Source organism: Bubalus bubalis, chromosome 3 (assembly GCF_019923935.1).
Source record: "Bubalus bubalis isolate 160015118507 breed Murrah chromosome 3, NDDB_SH_1, whole genome shotgun sequence".
Classification (NCBI taxonomy): Eukaryota; Metazoa; Chordata; class Mammalia; order Artiodactyla; family Bovidae; genus Bubalus; species Bubalus bubalis.
Window position 1 is genome coordinate 21888618 of NC_059159.1, and position 18663 is coordinate 21907280.

Below are 18663 nucleotides of genomic sequence, written 5' to 3' on the forward strand. Positions count from 1 at the left end.
TGGTATCATCTGCATATTTCAGGTTGTTGATTTTTCTCCCGGCAATCTTGATTCCAGCTGTGCTTCATCCAGTCCAGCATTTTGCATGATGTATTCTGCATATAAGATAGATAAGCAGGGTGAAAATATATAGCCTTGAGGTACTCCTTTCCCAATATTGAACGAGTTTGTTATTCCATGTCCAGTTTTAAATGCTGCTTCTTATCCTACATATAGGTTTCTCAGGAGGTAGGTCATGTTGTCTGGTATTCCCATCTCATTAAGAATATTCCACAGTTTGTTGTGATCCACACAGTCAAAGGCTTTAGCATAGTCAATGAAGAAGAAGTAGATTTTTTTTTTTAATTCCCTTGCTTTTTCTATGATCCAGCATATATTGGCAATTTGATCTTTGGTTCCTCTGCCTTTTCTTCTCTTTTTTTTTTCTGATGCTTTTCATTATCACAGAACATGCCAACTGTAATGTGTGCAAAGAGGTAAAGAGGGGTGGGAAAGGAAGTCAAATTGGGGAAGGCTGGATGACTGCTTCACTTCTTCCTATTCATAGCCAGGATCATCATGAGCTTTCTGAAGAGAGTTACAAAATCTAAGAAGAGGTCAACACAATGCCAGATATAATCTTTATCTCCATTTTCAGCCTTTTCAATAATGAGTTGAGTATCAAAAAGGACAAAGCCACACATGACCACCAGCCCCGCATACAGGCTTGCCTGGAAAAGCCAAATAGATCCGAAGAATAGATTCCCCAGGAAAGACAAGAGCATCAGGCTCATGGCTGACATCAAGATACCTCCTAGAAAGAAGTAGTTATGGCACCTGGCACAGAGTGCACTCAGGGTGAAGCAAGTGAAGATCATTGCTGGGACCATGAAGGCAGTGAGAAGGAAGCTGGGGTTGATGGCAATGCACAAGTCCAGAGCAAGGCCCAGGCCAACTCCTGTAAGGAAAGCAAATCCAGCCAGAAGTCCCAGTCTTTTTTTGCTTATATTCATGGCTGTGAGGTGTTGCCATCAGCTGAATCATCAACCCCAGAGAGCCCAAGGCAGAGAGCAGGCCAGCCTGAATGAAATGGGTGACCACATGGACGTAGGCCCCTGCAGCCACCACAAACATACAGAGGACAAAACTGGCGGAGACCTTCTTCAGGTGCTGCTGTGTAGAGGGGGTTATGTGGGAAAATTTAAAGAGTGCATCAAAGTTGATCTTCCAATCAAATATATGCATGATGCTAGGAGAAGGCAATGGCACCCCACACCAGTACTCTTGCCTGGAAAATCCCATGGACGGAGGAGCCTGGTAGGCTGCAGTCCATGAGGTCGCTAAGAGTCGGACACGACTGAGCGACTTCACTTTCACTTTTCACTTTCAATCATTGGAGAAGGAAATGGCAACCCACTCCAGTGTTCTTGCCTGGAGAATCCCAGGGATGGCGGAGCCTGGTAGGAGGCCGTCTATGGGGTCGCACAGAGTCGGACACGACTGAAGCGACTTAGCAGCAGCAGCGTCTGTGGGATACAGCCTCCGCTCTTCTGACCCACCTCTCAGGAGCCCATACAGCTCTTCTATCACTAGATGTGCTTCTCCTCTGCCTTTTCTAAATCCAGCTGTACATTTGGAAGTTCTCGGTTCTTTTACTGCTGAAACCTAGCTTGAAGGATTTTGAGCATAATCTTGCTGGCGTGTGAAATGAGTGCAATTGTACGGTAATTTTAACATTCTTTGGCATTGCTTTTCTTTGGGATTAAAATGAAAACTGACCCTTTCCAGTCCTGTGGCCACTGATGAGTTTTCCAAATTTGCTGGTATAATAAGTGCAGCACTTTAACAGCATCATCTTATACCTGTCTAAATTTATTCTTGCATATTTTACATTTTATGGTACTACTGTAAATTGCATTTTTTTCCCCTTCCATTGTGTGTTAGGCAGAATAATGAGTCCCTAAAGATGTTCATGTCCTAATCCCAGAAACTTCAAATATATTAGGCTACATGACAAAGGAGAAGAAAGGTTACTAATTAGCTGACCTTAAAATAGGAAGATTATCCTAGATGACATCAGTCCAATGTAATCACAAGGGTTCTTCCTTAAATGTGGAAGATGGAAGCAGAAGAGTCAGTGTTAGAGTGATGCGATGTGAGAAAAACTTGACTGGCTATTGTTGCCTTTTAGGATGGAAAAGCCAGCAAGTCAGGGAACATGGATAGGCTCTAGAAGCTGGAAAAGGTAAGGAAATTATTGTCTCCTAGGTCCTCCAGAAAGGATCAAGAACAAAATACTAATAAAGTATTTCTTAAGAATAATGCTAAGTATTCCTGAAAAAGAGCACACTTATCTTGCAGCAGATTATGTTTAAACAGCAAACATAAACCAACACCATAGCAAATTTTTAGCTAATGTAATACAACAAACAAACACTGAGTACTAAAAGTGTGAGTTTTGGAAACTCGAAAGGTGACCAGCCTGTTTTCCAAGGAATTTCTTATTAGCAATCAAACCCAACCTGGAAATCTAAAACAGAAATCCAGCAATTACTTAGCGTCTTAAGACCAACATGTCAGAACAATGAAAATGGGAAATTCTGTTGGACATACCAAAATAAAATACTGATTTCTAAGTTCACCAATAGTTATTAGATATCGGTAGTTTCCCCTTTTTAGAGAGGAAAGGAAAAGAAGGATGGACTCATTCCTGATCGAGCTTAATGCCATGGGAAGAGGTCAACGAGGACTTAATGAACTTAACATACTCACACTTGCTTAATAATGGATGCAGTTAGAATCATGATGACAGATCCTTTTGAAGATATAAGGTGAAGCTCTGAATCTAATGATAAGTAGTAGTTGTGATGGGTAATAACTTAGTAACAGCCTAAATACACATTTTTATGGGACAAGTAGCCCTTCTCAGGCAAGTAAAAAGCAGACTAATGAGATGTTCCTGTGGGGTTTGATATATAAACATTAGAAAGGAGAACTTCCTGCCTACTGTGACACCACCTACAGCAGAGGCTATATAAGTGCTTCAAAGAGGAAAAAGCCAAGAGGCTTGGAATTTAGAACCAGTCGTGGTTGCCTTGAGCTTTGGATCCCGGAGACCACAGACTTTGAAATCAACCAAATCTGGGCACACACTCTGGATACCAAGGGCTGTACAACAACTATGTCTTCCACAACACCTTGCCAAAGCTGTTCTGGGATTACAGATTTAACAACCATCCTTCCTAACACCAGCTGCCAGCATGGTGGTCTTAAAGCCAATAGCTGTCAACCAACCGGCCATGTTCTGAGAACTCTCCAGTCCCAGGACTACGAACCCACTCCTTGCTTTTCTCTCACACCCCTCTGCTTAATCAACAACTTCAACACCTGTCCCTTTCTGGATGATTGTGGCTGGTGTGATGGTGGCATCAACAGTAATGAGAAAGAGACCATGAAAATCTTGAACAATCGCCTTACTAACTACCTGGAAAAGGTACGAATGCTGGAACGAGAGAACGCCACACTGGAGTGCAAAATCCAGGAAGAATGTAACAAAGAACTCCCGGTCATATGTCCTGACTACCTGTCCTACTATGCAACCATTGAGGAGCTCCAGCAAAAGGTACGCTTCTTAGGAACGCGTATAATTACATTGTGAGTTGATGTTCTCAAAGCAATAGTCATTTGCTAAACTTTAGTATTTTAGTTCATTTTATACTGAAAAATATTTTGTAGAGTAAGAAAATTTCTTGAATGAAATTGTTGAGGCAATATTTAGAGTTTTACAGCTTTTCATTTTCCAGAGTTACACTCTGCTATCAGATAACACATGACCAAGATATATTAATATCTGCTGCCATTTCTTTAACAAAGATTAGAAAACAGGGATCTAAGAAAATGAATTTTGTTTAAACAAGATCCTAAACAATTTAACTTGTGTCCATTTTTTTCAATCATCGTCACTCTTTTCTCCTTTTATGCTCATTTCATCGTCTCCAAATTGTATAGTTTCTTCCCATGCCAAACCTAAAATTCTGAATGATATGCTGCTGCTACACATCATGGATTTTTTTTTCTGTTACATTTTTTTCAAAAAATATTTATTGGGCACCAGCAACAATGTACCAGACATTATTCTAGGCTCTGGGAACAAATTGGTGAACTAAAATGTCTCACCCTCATAGCACGAACATTCCAGTGGACCCTGGTATGTTATGCAAATGTGCGATGAACTTTATATTTTAACAGCAAAACATCTACAGAAGTTTTTGTTGAAGTAATTTTTTTGCTGATCTTTAAGGAAAATAACAAAAAACTCTGACTTCCCAAACTTCCCCAGCATACTAAGCATAGCTATGAAAAGCCTAACTAGCCTCCCCCTGTTAACTGAAACACACATAAGCCCCTTGGAGGCTCTTAAAGGAGGATATCTTGGTGTTTGTCTCATTTGTGTGTGCAACTTCTTAATTCTAGATCTTGTGTACCAAGGCTGAGAATTCCAGACTGGTTTCACAAATTGACAACACCAAACTGACTGCTGATGACTTGAGAGCCAAGTAAGCCCACCCAGCTCTGTCGTTCATGACAGAGTTCACCCTGCGTCTGATGCTACACAGTCCCAATAAGACCATCTCCAAGTCTACTCACTCTCCTGCCCATGCCATGTCAGCACCAGACCAGAGAAGACCACCAAACTCACTATAAATGATTGAGAGTCACGACCACTCACATGCATCCAGTATCTGCAGTTTATAACATATGAACACATCTGATTACCTGCACAATAGTCAATAAGATAGATAGAGCTAATGTATTACTATCCCATTTAAGGTGAGAAACTGAGGTTTAAAAGGCTCCAAGGCATGCAACTAGTACAAGGCAAGATGAAAACTTGGACCCAAGCTTGCTAAATCTTAATTTTGCTCTTTGCATTTACACTACACTGCCTCTAGTGGAAGGAGAAGGACGATAAACTCATTCATCTTAAATCACAAGAGAGCACCACTGACAAACCAAGGAATCATAATTCAGTGCAGTTCAGCCGCTCAGTTGTATCCAACTCTTTGTGACTTTTTGCAACCCCATGGACTGCATAATTGCATAACTGTATAATTTGCAAACCCATTTTGATGTTTTCAAATGATTCTACCTTTAAAGAGAATAAAACCTCTGATGGAAACATAAGAAATGAGAAGCCTAGTGAAAAATGCAGAAGAAAGTTCTTCTTGGCTTGATTTACACCATCTACATTTTAATACCTACTTTTCATGTCTCATTTTTATAGGTATGAAGCTGAGGTGTCCCTACGCCAGCTAGTGGAGGCAGATGCCAATGGCCTACAGCAGATCCTGAATGCACTGACGCTGGGCAAGGCTGACCTGGAGGCACAAGTCCAGTCTCTGAAAGAGGAGCTCCTTTGCCTCAAAAACGACCATGAACAGGTTAGAGATAGACCAAGAGAGTTATTACAAACTAAGCCTCTAAAAGTAGCATCAATTTTTTTGAGTTGAATTTGACAAAAGTTGTCCCCACTAGCCACTACTCTGTTTTACCTTGATTATATCTACTACTACTACCATTCATTGATTCAGTGTGTTTCAAATCTGTTGCCTACAACACAATATCTGAAGCCTCCACTGTCCTCTCTAGTTTTTCCAGGAGAAGGAAGCAACCCAATTTTCCTGTGCTCACAGGTTTCCCATCTTTTTATAGGCATCTCTGCACAGACTTCTGCCACTACTGCTATAAGCCAATATTGGCATAAGGACATATTGGCATCATAAAGACTATGATCTCTCATTATAAATTTCACCTCAATGTCACTTCACCCGTTACCTATGGAAATGATCTAAATTCTTTTAAATCCTGATCTTGCTAGTTAATTCCTTGTAATATTGCACATACTTGAACACACAGTCATATCTGAAATAGCCTTAAGTCGTAACATGTTTTTTTTATTTATTTATTTTAATTGGAGGCTAATTACTTTACAATATTGTAGTGGTTTTTGCCATATAATAGCACCTGTAAATCATGTATTCCTTTATTGTGGGCTTTCTTTCAGATGCAATTAAGCTGAATTATCACTGTTAGACTGAAACAAGAGCACAAGAGGGTCATCTGTTCATCAAATGACTTCACATTCTTTTCTTTCCATAGGAAATCAGTTCCTTACAGAGCCAGCTTGGGGACAGACTCAACATTGAAGTGACCAGTGCCCCGTCTGTTGACCTAAACCGGGTTCTACGAGAAATGAGATGTCAGTATGAGTCGATCATGGAGACAAACCACAAAGATGTAGAAGAGTGGTTCAACACACAGGTAGGGAGGGTAGAAAATGCAAAAACAAAAAGTTAACCCTACTTCCAGGGGCCCTTGAAACACAGTCAAGCTTTCCCTTCATGATATCCTTTGATGGCCTTTGACTGCGTTTCAGATGGAGGAGCTGAACCAGCAGGTGGTGACCAGCACTCAACAACAGCAGTGCTACCAGAAGGAGATCATTGAACTGAGACGCACCATGAATGCTCTGGAGATTGAACTGCACGCCCAGCACCGCATGGTAACTGAAACACTGACCAGACCCAGCACAGCAGTGATGGCAATAGTCCCTGAATCTGTGGTGCTGTGTTTCCCAGCGTGTGTCCCTTAGAACAGTAGTTCCTCTGTTTCCTAAAGGGTCTGTGCTAAAAAAAGACCTTGTGATCAAATAAGCCAGAGAAATCCTGGATTAAACAAAGGTGAAACAGAGTACCTTCCTACAGGCCTTCAATAAGCTGATGTTCACCATGAATCAACAAGAAAGGGATATATAGTATTCAGCATTTTAGAACTCATTTGACCATGGACTCCTTTTTTTTAAAAGAGCATCTCACAGCAATGATAATCCATGGAGTATACTTTGGGAAACTCTATAAGAGCATTTTATTATATGCAAAACAGTTTTACAAACTATCAAATTTATTAAAATAATCTTTTGAAGGACATGGCATAATTATTAAGCCAATTTTACAGACGAGGCTCAGAGAGCTAAGGTGGCTTTACCAAGTCAAAGCCAAGAGAAGTTTCATCTCACTTATTTTGTAGATGGAGATATGAGCTCCTGAGGCATTAAGTAACTTGTCAAAAGTCACAAAAGAAATTCAAGTCTGAGCCAGAATGCAGGTTCCAAAGCTGGAACCACTTCTTCCTCTTTCTACAACCTCCCTGAAGTAGGAAATTATTTAAATGCTCTGGTATGTAGGGTATTAGGAAGACCTTGCCCCAAAGCTGGTTTTGTCACCAGCTGGTCAACTCATTTAAATTCCTGAGCCTCAGTTTTCTCATCTGTAAAAATTAGAATAATCATGCAAGTCATATGTTATTGAAAACTAAAATCCCATTATATATAGTCATACAGAATGATAGATCAGGAAAGAACTTCAATTACCAAAGGTTCAACTCTCATATTTTACATGTAAAGGAATTGCTTCAGTGAAGGAATTGTTTATGGCTAACTGCTGCTCACTTCCTTTTTCTCCTTTTTAAGGTACAAATCCTCATAAAGCGAGGTGCCATGGTAATGTGGTTTTAATGCCTAAGTGTAAAATACGTTGGAATTTTTTTTCTGTTTTAGGTAGGAGAATGTGGTAGGAGATTGTCAGGTGATTAAGGAAGAGGAAGATAATTATTTAAAGAGATGCCCAAAGAAAAAAGACAAAAGCAAGTTTTAACATAGTTGATAATTTTATTTTTAGATTTGTTTGGTTAGGAAGTAATAAGAGGGCTTGGAGAGTCATTAGTACCTGTCATTAAAAAAAAAAAAAAAAAAAACACTGTTTAAAATGATGCTGATCACAAATGACTTGGGTTTAAGGGAGTCATCATTAGAAATTCTCCTTTCCTCCTCTGTGATAGAGAGACTCCCAGGAATGTGCCCTGACAGAAACGGAAGCCCGCTACGCAGTCTTGCTGGCCCAGATCCAGTGTCTGATCGATAACCTAGAGGCTCAGCTGGCAGAGATCCGGGGGGCCCTGGAAAGACAGAACCAAGAATACGAGATTCTGCTAGATGTCAAGTCACAGCTGGAGTGTGAGATTGCCACATACCACAGCCTTCTGGAGAGCTCAGATGGCAAGTACGTAAAATAAAAGCAGTTTCTGCAAGAAAAGGCTCAAACACACACATACGTGTGCTGCCACCAGCAACGGGGAACAATCACCTTGGTCTTCTTGTCGGTGATGGGGCACTTCGGCTGAAACAGTCCATCCACTCTCTCTAGAGCTGTGCGGTTTGGAGGCCTACAATCGTAACCTAGTCCAAATTTGAGGGGTGAGCTGAACTGCATTGTTTTTGAAGAGCCAGTGCTCCAGACTGATTCCCTACTGGCTGGCTAGCTTCTTAAAGTCTTAAAAATTACTAGGGGAAAAAAATAGTTTCCCCAAAGATGAACATTCCTAGTGATTTAGAGATTTTTCCCCTACTGAGATGAAAATCTGACTGTCATGAGATCGAATAGGACAACCATGTTCCCTTAGGAGAAACGTTCTGCTCAGGATGAAACTCCTAGCCTTGTCCAGTCACTTGCCCTTGATGGCCAAGAGCAGCATGTACACATGTGTGTATCAGCATCTTTTACAGAAGTTGTGATTTTGTTAATGATAAGAAGCTAACCAACTCATAAAGAACTGATAAGGAGTATGAGCTCTTTGAATCAACTCCATCCAAACTAATGCCCCAAATGCAGACTTAGTTTACAACTGCTAAGGAGACTTCCTTCCCAGAAACAATCAGTGAACTCTGTTCACAGCAATCTTTTCACTGGCATGTCCACATTATATTAGCACAATGTTCACCTCTGTGATCACTCTGAGGAGCTATAACATACCAAAGTACCTTGAATCATCCATCAAAGAAACATGATGCTTCCTCAAAGAGTTCTTACTTGTAACTCCTCCCAACTCTAATTCTCTAAAGATTAGTCACTTATAGACACCCAGAAGATACTTCAGAGATCTTGGATGAAGCATTGAGGACTCTTCCATAGATGGAGATCGGTCACCAAAAGAACTGTGACTAACATTCTCATTAGGGAAAATACCAGATTAACTTCCTTTCTTCATATAGTAAGCCCTCTGACTTGTCCCTTCTCACTGTTGAGTTCCCACTATATCCATTCTACAGATGAAAAACTAAAGCTCAGGAGGGTTAACTGACTTATCTGAGGTCACCAGCTGGCAAATGACAGACCTGGGCTCCACTCCTGTCTTGGACGCCTGGCCTGTTCATCCAACGCTACGGCATTGGCTGTAATGGCAGCTTACATAATCTAGCACGTCTAAACCTAGGATGCTGCTTTCCCATGGGTCTGGTCTGATTCTTTTTCTTCCACTGGTGCTTGTGTAAAATGAATAAACAAGTATTAGGAAGTACTTGTTTTAAGTGACACATATTGAAAAATTAATCACTGCCATGTTTCTCCATAGCCACCATTGCCTTCCCTCAATCACAAGCAAAATTCTGTTTTTTCCTAGGCTTCCCTGTCACTCGTGTGCCATCAAGCATGAGCCTTCTGCTTGCATATCCAGCAAGGCCAGGACCATGGAATGCACAGCCCCAGTTCACACATCATCCTTAGGCCCCTGTGGGATACATGAGTCCCACAGCACCTGCAGCATCCTGCCCAGAATTCTGGTTAAAATCTGCACCATCACTGAGGAGATCAAGGATGGGAAAGTCATTTCTTCTCACAAGCACGTGCAGCCTTGCTTCATCACCAGAACTGCCAAAGCCTGACGTCCCAAGGTGATAAAAATGACTCTGATTCATGAAAGAGAGGCCAATCCTTGTTTCTGCCAGAACCCCCCAGTCCCTTGAGGTACTTAGTTTCTTGCTACTACATTGGGTCCCCTTTGCTAGATATAAGATTTTTTATTCTGCTCCTTCCCTAAGTCATTGCCACCAACACGACAATAAATGACATTTCTCTGGAAGCACATTTCCCATGTATCTGAAGGTCAGGCACTGATATGTAGGTGTGACAAGGTGACCTACATTACCTGACTCCACAGGTGATGGGCAGGTTCTCTTGTGTTCATTCAGGCCTGTTTACTTACGTTCCTCTCTAGAGCCGGTCAGACAAGTTTGAGGGTTGTTTTTGGCCACAGAACATGAAGGTGAAAAGTTAAAATCTTTCCTTCTAAACTCCTTATTTGTATATAGAAAGAAGCTAATGTGGGGATGGCATGAACAGAGAAAAGTCTTTAATACTTAGTTTCCTTGAATAGTCGTGAGTCTGAATCCTATTCACCTCTGTTGTCTCAATGACTGTTTATCCACACGTACACACTCTGCCTGCTCTCAAATATTTTTTTTAATTTTTTACTTATTTTATTTATTATGCTCAAGATGTTTTGGGCTTCTTGAATTTTAAGTTTTACAACTCATGTGTTTGAGGATATTCAAGTCCTTCATCTCCCATTCTCTGTTCTCTCTCTGCACTCCTTCTAGATGAAGACTGGAGTTTTTCCTCGTTTTTATTTTTGTTTGTGTGAATGTATTTTGTTGTATGTATTTTATCTGCCTGCATGGCATGCAACGTCTTAGTCCCTGGACTAAGGATGGAACCCGCACCCTCTGCATTGAAAGCACCAAGTCTTCACTACCAGACTTCCAGGGAAGCGCCATGCACAAAAATATTTTTAAAGATGTACACATTCTCCAAAACTTTGTAAATCATCAGGCTCTCCAAATATTTTCATCAAGAATCGGGAATCATTGTGGGGTATGAATCCAGAGCATTTTGAAGAAATATCTTGGATCCTTTCATTAAATGTTTGCTATTTCTCCTTCTATTCTTTAGGGAATGGGCTTTAGTTCTGATTGTTTGACAAAGGACATGTAGCTGGAAATCTCAAGACATTACCCTGCTCCTCTATCTCCCTGTGACAGGTGCCATGAAAAAATAACTTAGATGCCTGCTTCAATCTATCAGAATAGAGAAATGGACTCAATACCAACAAACCTTGCAGAGAAGTAATCAAGAATAATTCCTGCTTGCAAGCAGTCCCAATGTGAGAACGCACCATTTAGGTACCAGCCATTATCAGAGCTTCTTACAGTAAGGTCTCAGACTGTTTAAATCAGTCTGTACAAAATTTTTTTTACCTTTCCAGAAGTTTCAGTAAATAATTTCAACCCATACACAGAATGTGAAGCCAAAAGTCCTGAAGTCCTATACTTGCCACTTTCTAACCATGACTCTGGCAAATCTTGAGCCGTCATCAAATTTAATTCCCTTATTTGTTAAATGAGATTCATGCCTACTTCACAGGGTTGTTGTGATGATCAGATGAAGTTTCTATGTGATGCAGTTTCTATGTGAAGCTGCTCTGTATGCTGAAAAGTACTATACAAATGTTTTTATATAAGCCCTAGAACTAATTTTATCATTCTTATCTCATGTTAAAATTCTTTCTCTGTGAATTTAGTTCTCCAGTCATGATTTTGGAGTTTTAATAGTGTTTGGCTTTGACAGATAAAAAGAATAGAATAAGATCTCCTGTGATCAAGCCCACAGTTCTACTCAATAAAACATCTTTGAAGTCTTAGAGCACGTATCAGTATCAGTTGATGGCTGTGGCCACATCAAAGATGAAAGCATTGGTTAGCTCACAGCTTAGCCCTACACTTCCTCCAGACGAGTAGCAAATTACACTAAGCAAATGGGTTGCAGGACTCCCAGAGGGATCTATTTTCTATCAATAATCTCTTTTAACTCTGAATGCTCAAATTACCTCTGATCAGCACTTCCTTGCATTCTATCTCAAACTGAAGGATGGAAATGTGGGAAGAACATGCAGTTTAGAGCCAGAAACTCCAAGACAGACTTTTAAATCAGCTTGTGTGTGTGTGCGTGCCCTTGAACAAAAAGGACATAATAACTAGGGCCCTGTCTATTGCACAGCTGGAAGGATTAATGGAGATAATGATGAAAATCACCTTTTAATGAAAATCACCTTAACAATCTTGTGATCAACATAACTTTAGTCCATGCCAGTGGTCTATGACCCTTAAAATCAATGATTTTTCCAAAATTCATTTAAACTGAAATCTTATAAGATTCCAGGGAAAGCTCCCTCCTCTCTGACCTCACTAAATACCTCATGGTGATGGGGACTTATGTCTTAAGCAAATAGTGACAACATTGATATTCAATAAAATGTACCATAAACTTTTAAAAAGGAGATAATGATGGTGAAAGGGTCTTGTAAGCTGTAAAACGCTGTGCAGAAGGGAGTTTTTATTCCTTATATTGAAATCTAGGCATGTGTCATTTCCTTCCATACCTTCTTCCTTTGTGTCCGGTTCAGAGATAGTCCCCAGTCCACCCTGTACACACCATCAACACTAACTGGGAAACCAACTAAGGAAAGATCAGAGCTGCACGGTCTGCTCTGAGGTTCAAGTCCAACAAGACTCAGGGTTTAGGAGCCTTGCTGGATTCAGAGAAACCTTGGGCTGGTACGGCAATGCCATTGCCAACTTTTTCTAGAAATAGGACATCTTCCTTCTGCTCAGAGCAAAGTCTCCCACATGCCTTCCATGATCGAAGTAAATCATTAGAAACTGCATGGTGATGAGGGGATCTGACCACTCAACAGCTAATGGATTTCTTAAGTGTTTCTCTATATAAGGGAAGATAAAACTATCTACTGGACTTTGTATATGAGTGGCCAAACCTTTTAAAGGTGATAAGCGGGTCTGGACTTTTCCCAGGAAGCTAAATTAATATCCTATACAGCCACAGGAGGGAGTTAAAGGGTTTTTTATTAGTTAGGTGTAGGCCAAGAGTACAGTACATAAGGGTCTAATGGAGAGGAAAAGGAGGGATTCGATTAAAAAAAAAACAAAACTTGTGGTTACCAAAGGAGAAGGGAGGAGGGATAAATTAGGAATTTTTACTACTATATATAAAATAACCAACAAGGACCTACTATATAGCACAAGGAACTAAAGTGAGTATTTTGTAATAACCTGTAAGGAAACAGAATCTGAAAAAAATAGATATATATCTATGCATAACTGAATCACTTTGTTGTACACCTGAAACAAACACAACATTTTAAACCAAATATACTTCAACAAAATAAAAAAAAATTCTAAGTATAACTTTAGCACAACTCAAAAGTCAATCATAAATCAGGAAACAGCATGTTCTCTGGAGTCTGGGTTCAAATCTCACCTCTGATTCCTCACTGTGAGCCCTCAGACTGTTTATTGACCCTTCCTGGAACTCACTTTCCCCATCTGTGAAATGGGGGTATTAGCAGTACCTACCACCAGATCATTCTGAGCATTAAATGAACTAGAGCATGTAAAGTGCTTAGAGGAATAGCTGATGAACAGCATGTATTCAGTAACTGTTAGCTGGTATTATTATCAATACTGCCATTACTAACAGAAATTTCTAGTTAGAAGAAGCAGCCTAAAATAATTTCCCCAAAAACTGGGTTAGTGACAACCTCTTGCATTACTTTCCACCAGGAATTCTCCAGTTGACCCAGAAACTACGTCTAGATACCCTGGAGAGCTTGTAACATTCAAATTTGGGGGCCCTATCCCAGACCTCCTGCATTAGCATCTCCAGGTGTGGGACCCTGAAATGCAAATTTAAACAAATATCCTCAGCCGAGGCATGTACACTGAACTAAAAGCCACTGCTTTCTATCTGACAAGTGCCTTTTGATTTAAAGTTCTGGATGACGTGATACCTTTGTCGGGGGCTTTCTTTTAGGTTCTGAAATGAGCTTGCTAGATGACCACACTTACAGACAGCTCCTTCTCCACATATCCATCCACCTGTTTATACAGTGGGGTTCATCAATAATAAATCTGTTAATAAGTGTTATTAACTAATTTAATCCTCAAAACACTACCATAAAGTAGTTATTATTAATATTCCCATATAAAAGATAAAGAAACCAACAAAATAAAGTTATTTTCTAATAACTGTCAATGGGAAAATAGTCTTTCAAACTTGTATAGAAAATAAAAAATAAAATACAAAAAAATAAAGAAACCAACAGATAGAGAAGTTAAGTGACTCACTCAATGCCACCACACAATAATAAGACTGAATTTTAAGTACTTTGATTTCCTTAGGAAAGTCAAAATAGCACCTGATACTTTATATAATCAGTGTCTAAGAATAGAAAAAATTCACAGCAGCAACAGATTATTTTTCAAAGCACCTTTCTCCAGTTTGCTTGTCATTGCTTCTAGTTAGAAACCATCCCAGGAGTCTTTATGTCATTAGCACTGATAGTTCTCTTTGTCCAAAAATTCACAGACTAAGTGTGTTTATTTTAAATTTTACTTTACTGTGGTAAGAACACTTAACATGAGATCGACCCTCTTAACAGATTTTTTAAGTGAACAATACAGTTTTGTTAGACACAATACTATACAGTAGATTTCTACAATGTATTTATCTCATATAGCTGAAATTTTATTTATTTATTTATTTTTGGAATGATTTCATTTTTTTTAATTTTATTTTATTTTTAAACTTTACAATATTGATTTAGTTTTGCCAAATATCAAAATGAATCCGCCACAGGTATACCTGTGTTCCCCATCCTGAACCCTCCTCCCTCCTCCCTCCCCAACCCTCCCTCTGGGTTGTCCCAGTGCACCAGCCCCAAGCATCCTGTATCCTGCATCGAACCTGGACTGGCGACTCATTTCATACATGATATTATACATATTTCAATGTCACTCTCCCAAATCTCCCCACCCTCTCCCTCTCCCACAGAGTCCATAAGACTGATCTATATATCAGTGTCTCTTTTGCTGCCTCGTACACAGGGTTATTGTTATCATCTTTCTAAATTCCATATATATGCATTAGTATACTGTATTGGTGTTTTTCTTTCTGGCTTACTTCACTCTGTATAATAGGTTCCAGTTTCATCCATCTCATTAGAACTGATTCAAATGTATTCTTTTTAATGCCTGAGTAATACTCCATTGTGTATGTGTACCATAGCTTTCTTATCCATTCATCTGCTGATGGGCATCTAGGTTGCTTCCATGTCCTGGCTATTATAAACAGTGCTGCGATGAACATTGGGGTACACGTGTCTCTTTCCCTTCTGGTTTCCTCAGTGTGTATGCCCAGCAGTGGGATTGCTGGATCATAAGGCTGTTCTATTTCCAGTTTTTTAAGGAATCTCCACACTGTTCTCCATAGTGACTGTACTAGCTTGCATTCCCACCAATAGTATAAAAGGGTTCCCTTTTCTCCACACCCTCTCCAGCACTTACTGCTTGTAGACTTGGATCGCAGCCATTCTGACTGGTGTGAAATGGTACCTCATAGTGGTTTTGATTTGCATTTTTCTGATAATGAGTGATGTTGAGCATCTTTTCATGTGTTTGTTATCCATCTGTATGTCTTCTTTGGAGAAATGTCTATTTAGTTCTTTGGCCCATTTTTTGATTGGGTCATTTATTTTTCTGGAGTTGAGCTGTAGGAGTTGCTTGTATATTTTTGAGATTAGTTGTTTGTCAGTTGCTTCATTTGCTATTATCTTCTCCCATTCTGAAGGCTGTCTTTTCACCTTGCTAATAGTTTCCTTTGATGTGCAGAAGCTTTTAAGGTTAATTAGGTCCCATTTGTTTATTTTTGCTTTTATTTCCAATATTCTGGGAGGTGGGTCATAGAGGATCCTGCTGTGATGTATGTCAGAGAGTGTTTTGCCTATGTTCTCCTCTAGGAGTTTTATAGTTTCTGGTCTTACATTGAGATCTTTAATGCATTTTGAGTTTATTTTTGTGTATGGTGTTAGAAAGTGTTCTAGTTTCATTCTTTTACAAGTGGTTGACCAGTTTTCCCAGCACCACTTGTTAAAGAGATTGTCTTTAATCCATTGTATATTCTTGCCTCCTTTGTCAAAGATAAGGTGTCCATATGTGCGTGGATTTATCTCTGGGCTTTCTATTTTGTTCCATTGATCTATATTTCTGTCTTTGTGCCAGTACCATACTGTCTTGATAACTGTGGCTTTGTAGTAGAGCCTGAAGTCAGGTAGGTTGATTCCTCCAGTTCCATTCTTCTTTCTCAAGATCGCTTTGGCTATTCGAGGTTTTTTGTATTTCCATACAAATTGTGAAATTATTTGTTCTAGCTCTGTGAAGAATACTGTTGGTAGCTTGATAGGGATTGCATTGAATCTATAAATTGCTTTGGGTAGTATACTCATTTTCACTATATTGATTCTTCCAATCCATGAACATGGTATATTTCTCCATCTGTTAGTGTCCTCTTTGATTTCTTTCACCAGTGTTTTATAGTTTTCTATATATAGGTCTTTAGTTTCTTTAGGTAGATATATTCCTAAGTATTTTATTCTTTCCGTTGCAACGGTGAATGGAATTGTTTCCTTAATTTCTCTTTCTGTTTTCTCATTATTAGTGTATAGGAATGCAAGGGATTTCTGTGTGTTGATTTTATATCCTGCAACTGTACTATAATCATTGATTAGTTCTAGTAATTTTCTGGTGGAGTCTTTAGGGTTTTCTATGTAGAGGATCATGTCATCTGCAAACAGTGAGAGTTTTACTTCTTCTTTTCCAATTTGGATTCCTTTGATTTCTTTTTCTGCTCTGATTGCTGTGGCCAAAACTTCCAAAACTATGTTGAATAGTAATGGTGAAAGTGGGCACCCTTGTCTTGTTCCTGACTTTAGAGGAAATGCTTTCAATTTTTCACCATTGAGGATAATGTTTGCTGTGGGTTTGTCATATATAGCTTTTATTATGTTGAGGTATGTTCCTTCTATTCCTGCTTTCTGGAGAGTTTTGATCATAAATGGATGTTGAATTTTGTCAAAGGCTTTCTCTGCATCTATTGAGATAATCATATGGTTTTTATTTTTCAATTTGTTAATGTGGTGTATTACATTGATTGATTTGCGGATATTGAAGAATCCTTGCATCCCTGGGATAAAGCCCACTTGGTCATGGTGTATGATCTTTTTAATGTGTTGTTGCATTCTGATTGCTAGAATTTTGTTAAGGATTTTTGCCTCTATCTTCATCAGTGATATTGGCCTGTAGTTTTCCTTTTTTGTGGCATCTTTGTCAGGTTTTGGTATTAGGGTGATGGTGGCCTCATAGAATGAGTTTGGAAGTTTACCTTCCTCTGCAGTTTTCTGGAAGAGTTTGAGCAGGATAGGTGTTAGCTCTTCTCTAAATTTTTGGTAGAATTCAGCTGTGAAGCCGTCTGGACCTGGGCTTTTGTTTGCTGGAAGATTTTTGATTACAGTTTCAATTTCTGTGCTTGTGATGGGTCTGTTAAGATTTTCTATTTCTTCCTGGTCGAGTTTTGGAAAGTTGTACTTTTCTAAGAATTTGTCCATTTCTTCCACGTTGTCCATTTTATTGGCATATAATTGTTGATAGTAGTCTCTTATGATCCTTTGTATTTCTGTGTTGTCTGTTGTGATCTCTCCATTTTCATTTCTAATTTTATTGATTTGATTTTTCTCCCTTTGTTTCTTGATGAGTCTGGCTAATGGTTTGTTGATTTTATTTATCCTTTCAAAGAACCAGCTTTTGGCTTTGTTGATTTTTGCTATGGTCTCTTTTGTTTCTTTTGCATTTATTTCTGCCCTAATTTTTAAGATTTCTTTCCTTCTACTAACCCTGGGGTTCTTCATTTCTTCCTTTTCTAGTTGCTTTAGGTGTAGGGTTAGGTTATTTATTTGACTTTTTTCTTGTTTCTTGAGGTATGCCTGTATTGCTATGAACTTTCCCCTTAGGACTGCTTTTAAAGTGTCCCATAGGTTTTGGGTTGTTGTGTTTTCATTTTCATTCGTTTCTATGAAAATTTTGATTTCTTTTTTGATTTCTTCTGTGATTTGTTGGTTATTCAGCAGCGTGTTGTTCAGCCTCCATATGTTGGAATTTTTAATAGTTTTTCTCCTGTAATTGAGATCTAAGCTTACTGCATTGTGGTCAGAAAAGATGCTTGGAATGATTTCTATTTTTTTGAATTTATCAAGGCTAGGTTTATGGCCCAGGATGTGATCTATCCTGGAGAAGGTTCCATGTGCGCTTGAGAAAAAGGTGAAATTCATTGTTTTGGGATGAAATGTCCTATAGATATCAATTAGGTCTAACTGGTCTATTGTATCGTTTAAAGTTTGTGTTTCCTTGTTAATTTTCTGTTTAGTTGATCTATCCATAGGTGTGAGTGGGGTATTAAAGTCTCCCACTATTATTGTGTTATTGTTAATTTCTCCTTTCATACTTGTTAGCATTTGTCTTACATATTGCGGCGCTCCCGTGTTGGGTGCATATATATTTATAATTGTTATATCTTCTTCTTGGATTGATCCTTTGATCATTATGTAGTGACCATCTTTGTCTCTTTTCACAGCCTTTGTTTTAAAGTCTATTTTATCTGATATGAGTATTGCTACTCCTGCTTTCTTTTGGTCCCTATTTGCATGGAAAATCTTTTTCCAGCCCTTCACTTTCAGTCCGTATGTGTCCCCTGTTTTGAGGTGGGCATCTTGTAGACAACATATGTAGGGGTCTTGTTTTTGTATCCATTCAGCCAGTCTTTGTCTTTTGGTTGGGGCATTCAACCCATTTACGTTTAAGGTAATTACTGATAAGTATGATCCCGTTGCCAT

The 18663-nt window shown here is 39.1% G+C and overlaps 1 protein-coding gene and 1 pseudogene across 1 annotated transcript; one reads left to right on the plus strand and one right to left on the minus strand.

The window, feature by feature from the left end:
- Positions 1–527: 527 nt before the first annotated feature.
- Positions 528–1224, minus strand: LOC102396906 (annotated as a pseudogene).
- A 1539-nt stretch (positions 1225–2763) lies between these two features.
- Positions 2764–11364, plus strand: KRT39 (keratin 39). The gene is made up of 9 exons (XM_006043365.3): positions 2764–2772; positions 2966–3601; positions 4453–4535; positions 5264–5420; positions 6139–6300; positions 6416–6541; positions 7876–8096; positions 9493–9763; positions 10821–11364. The coding sequence occupies exons 1-8, from the start codon at positions 2764–2766 to the stop codon at positions 9752–9754; spliced, it is 1656 nt and encodes a 551-aa protein (XP_006043427.3). The 3' UTR covers positions 9755–9763; positions 10821–11364.
- The last annotated feature ends 7299 nt before the right edge of the window (positions 11365–18663 follow it).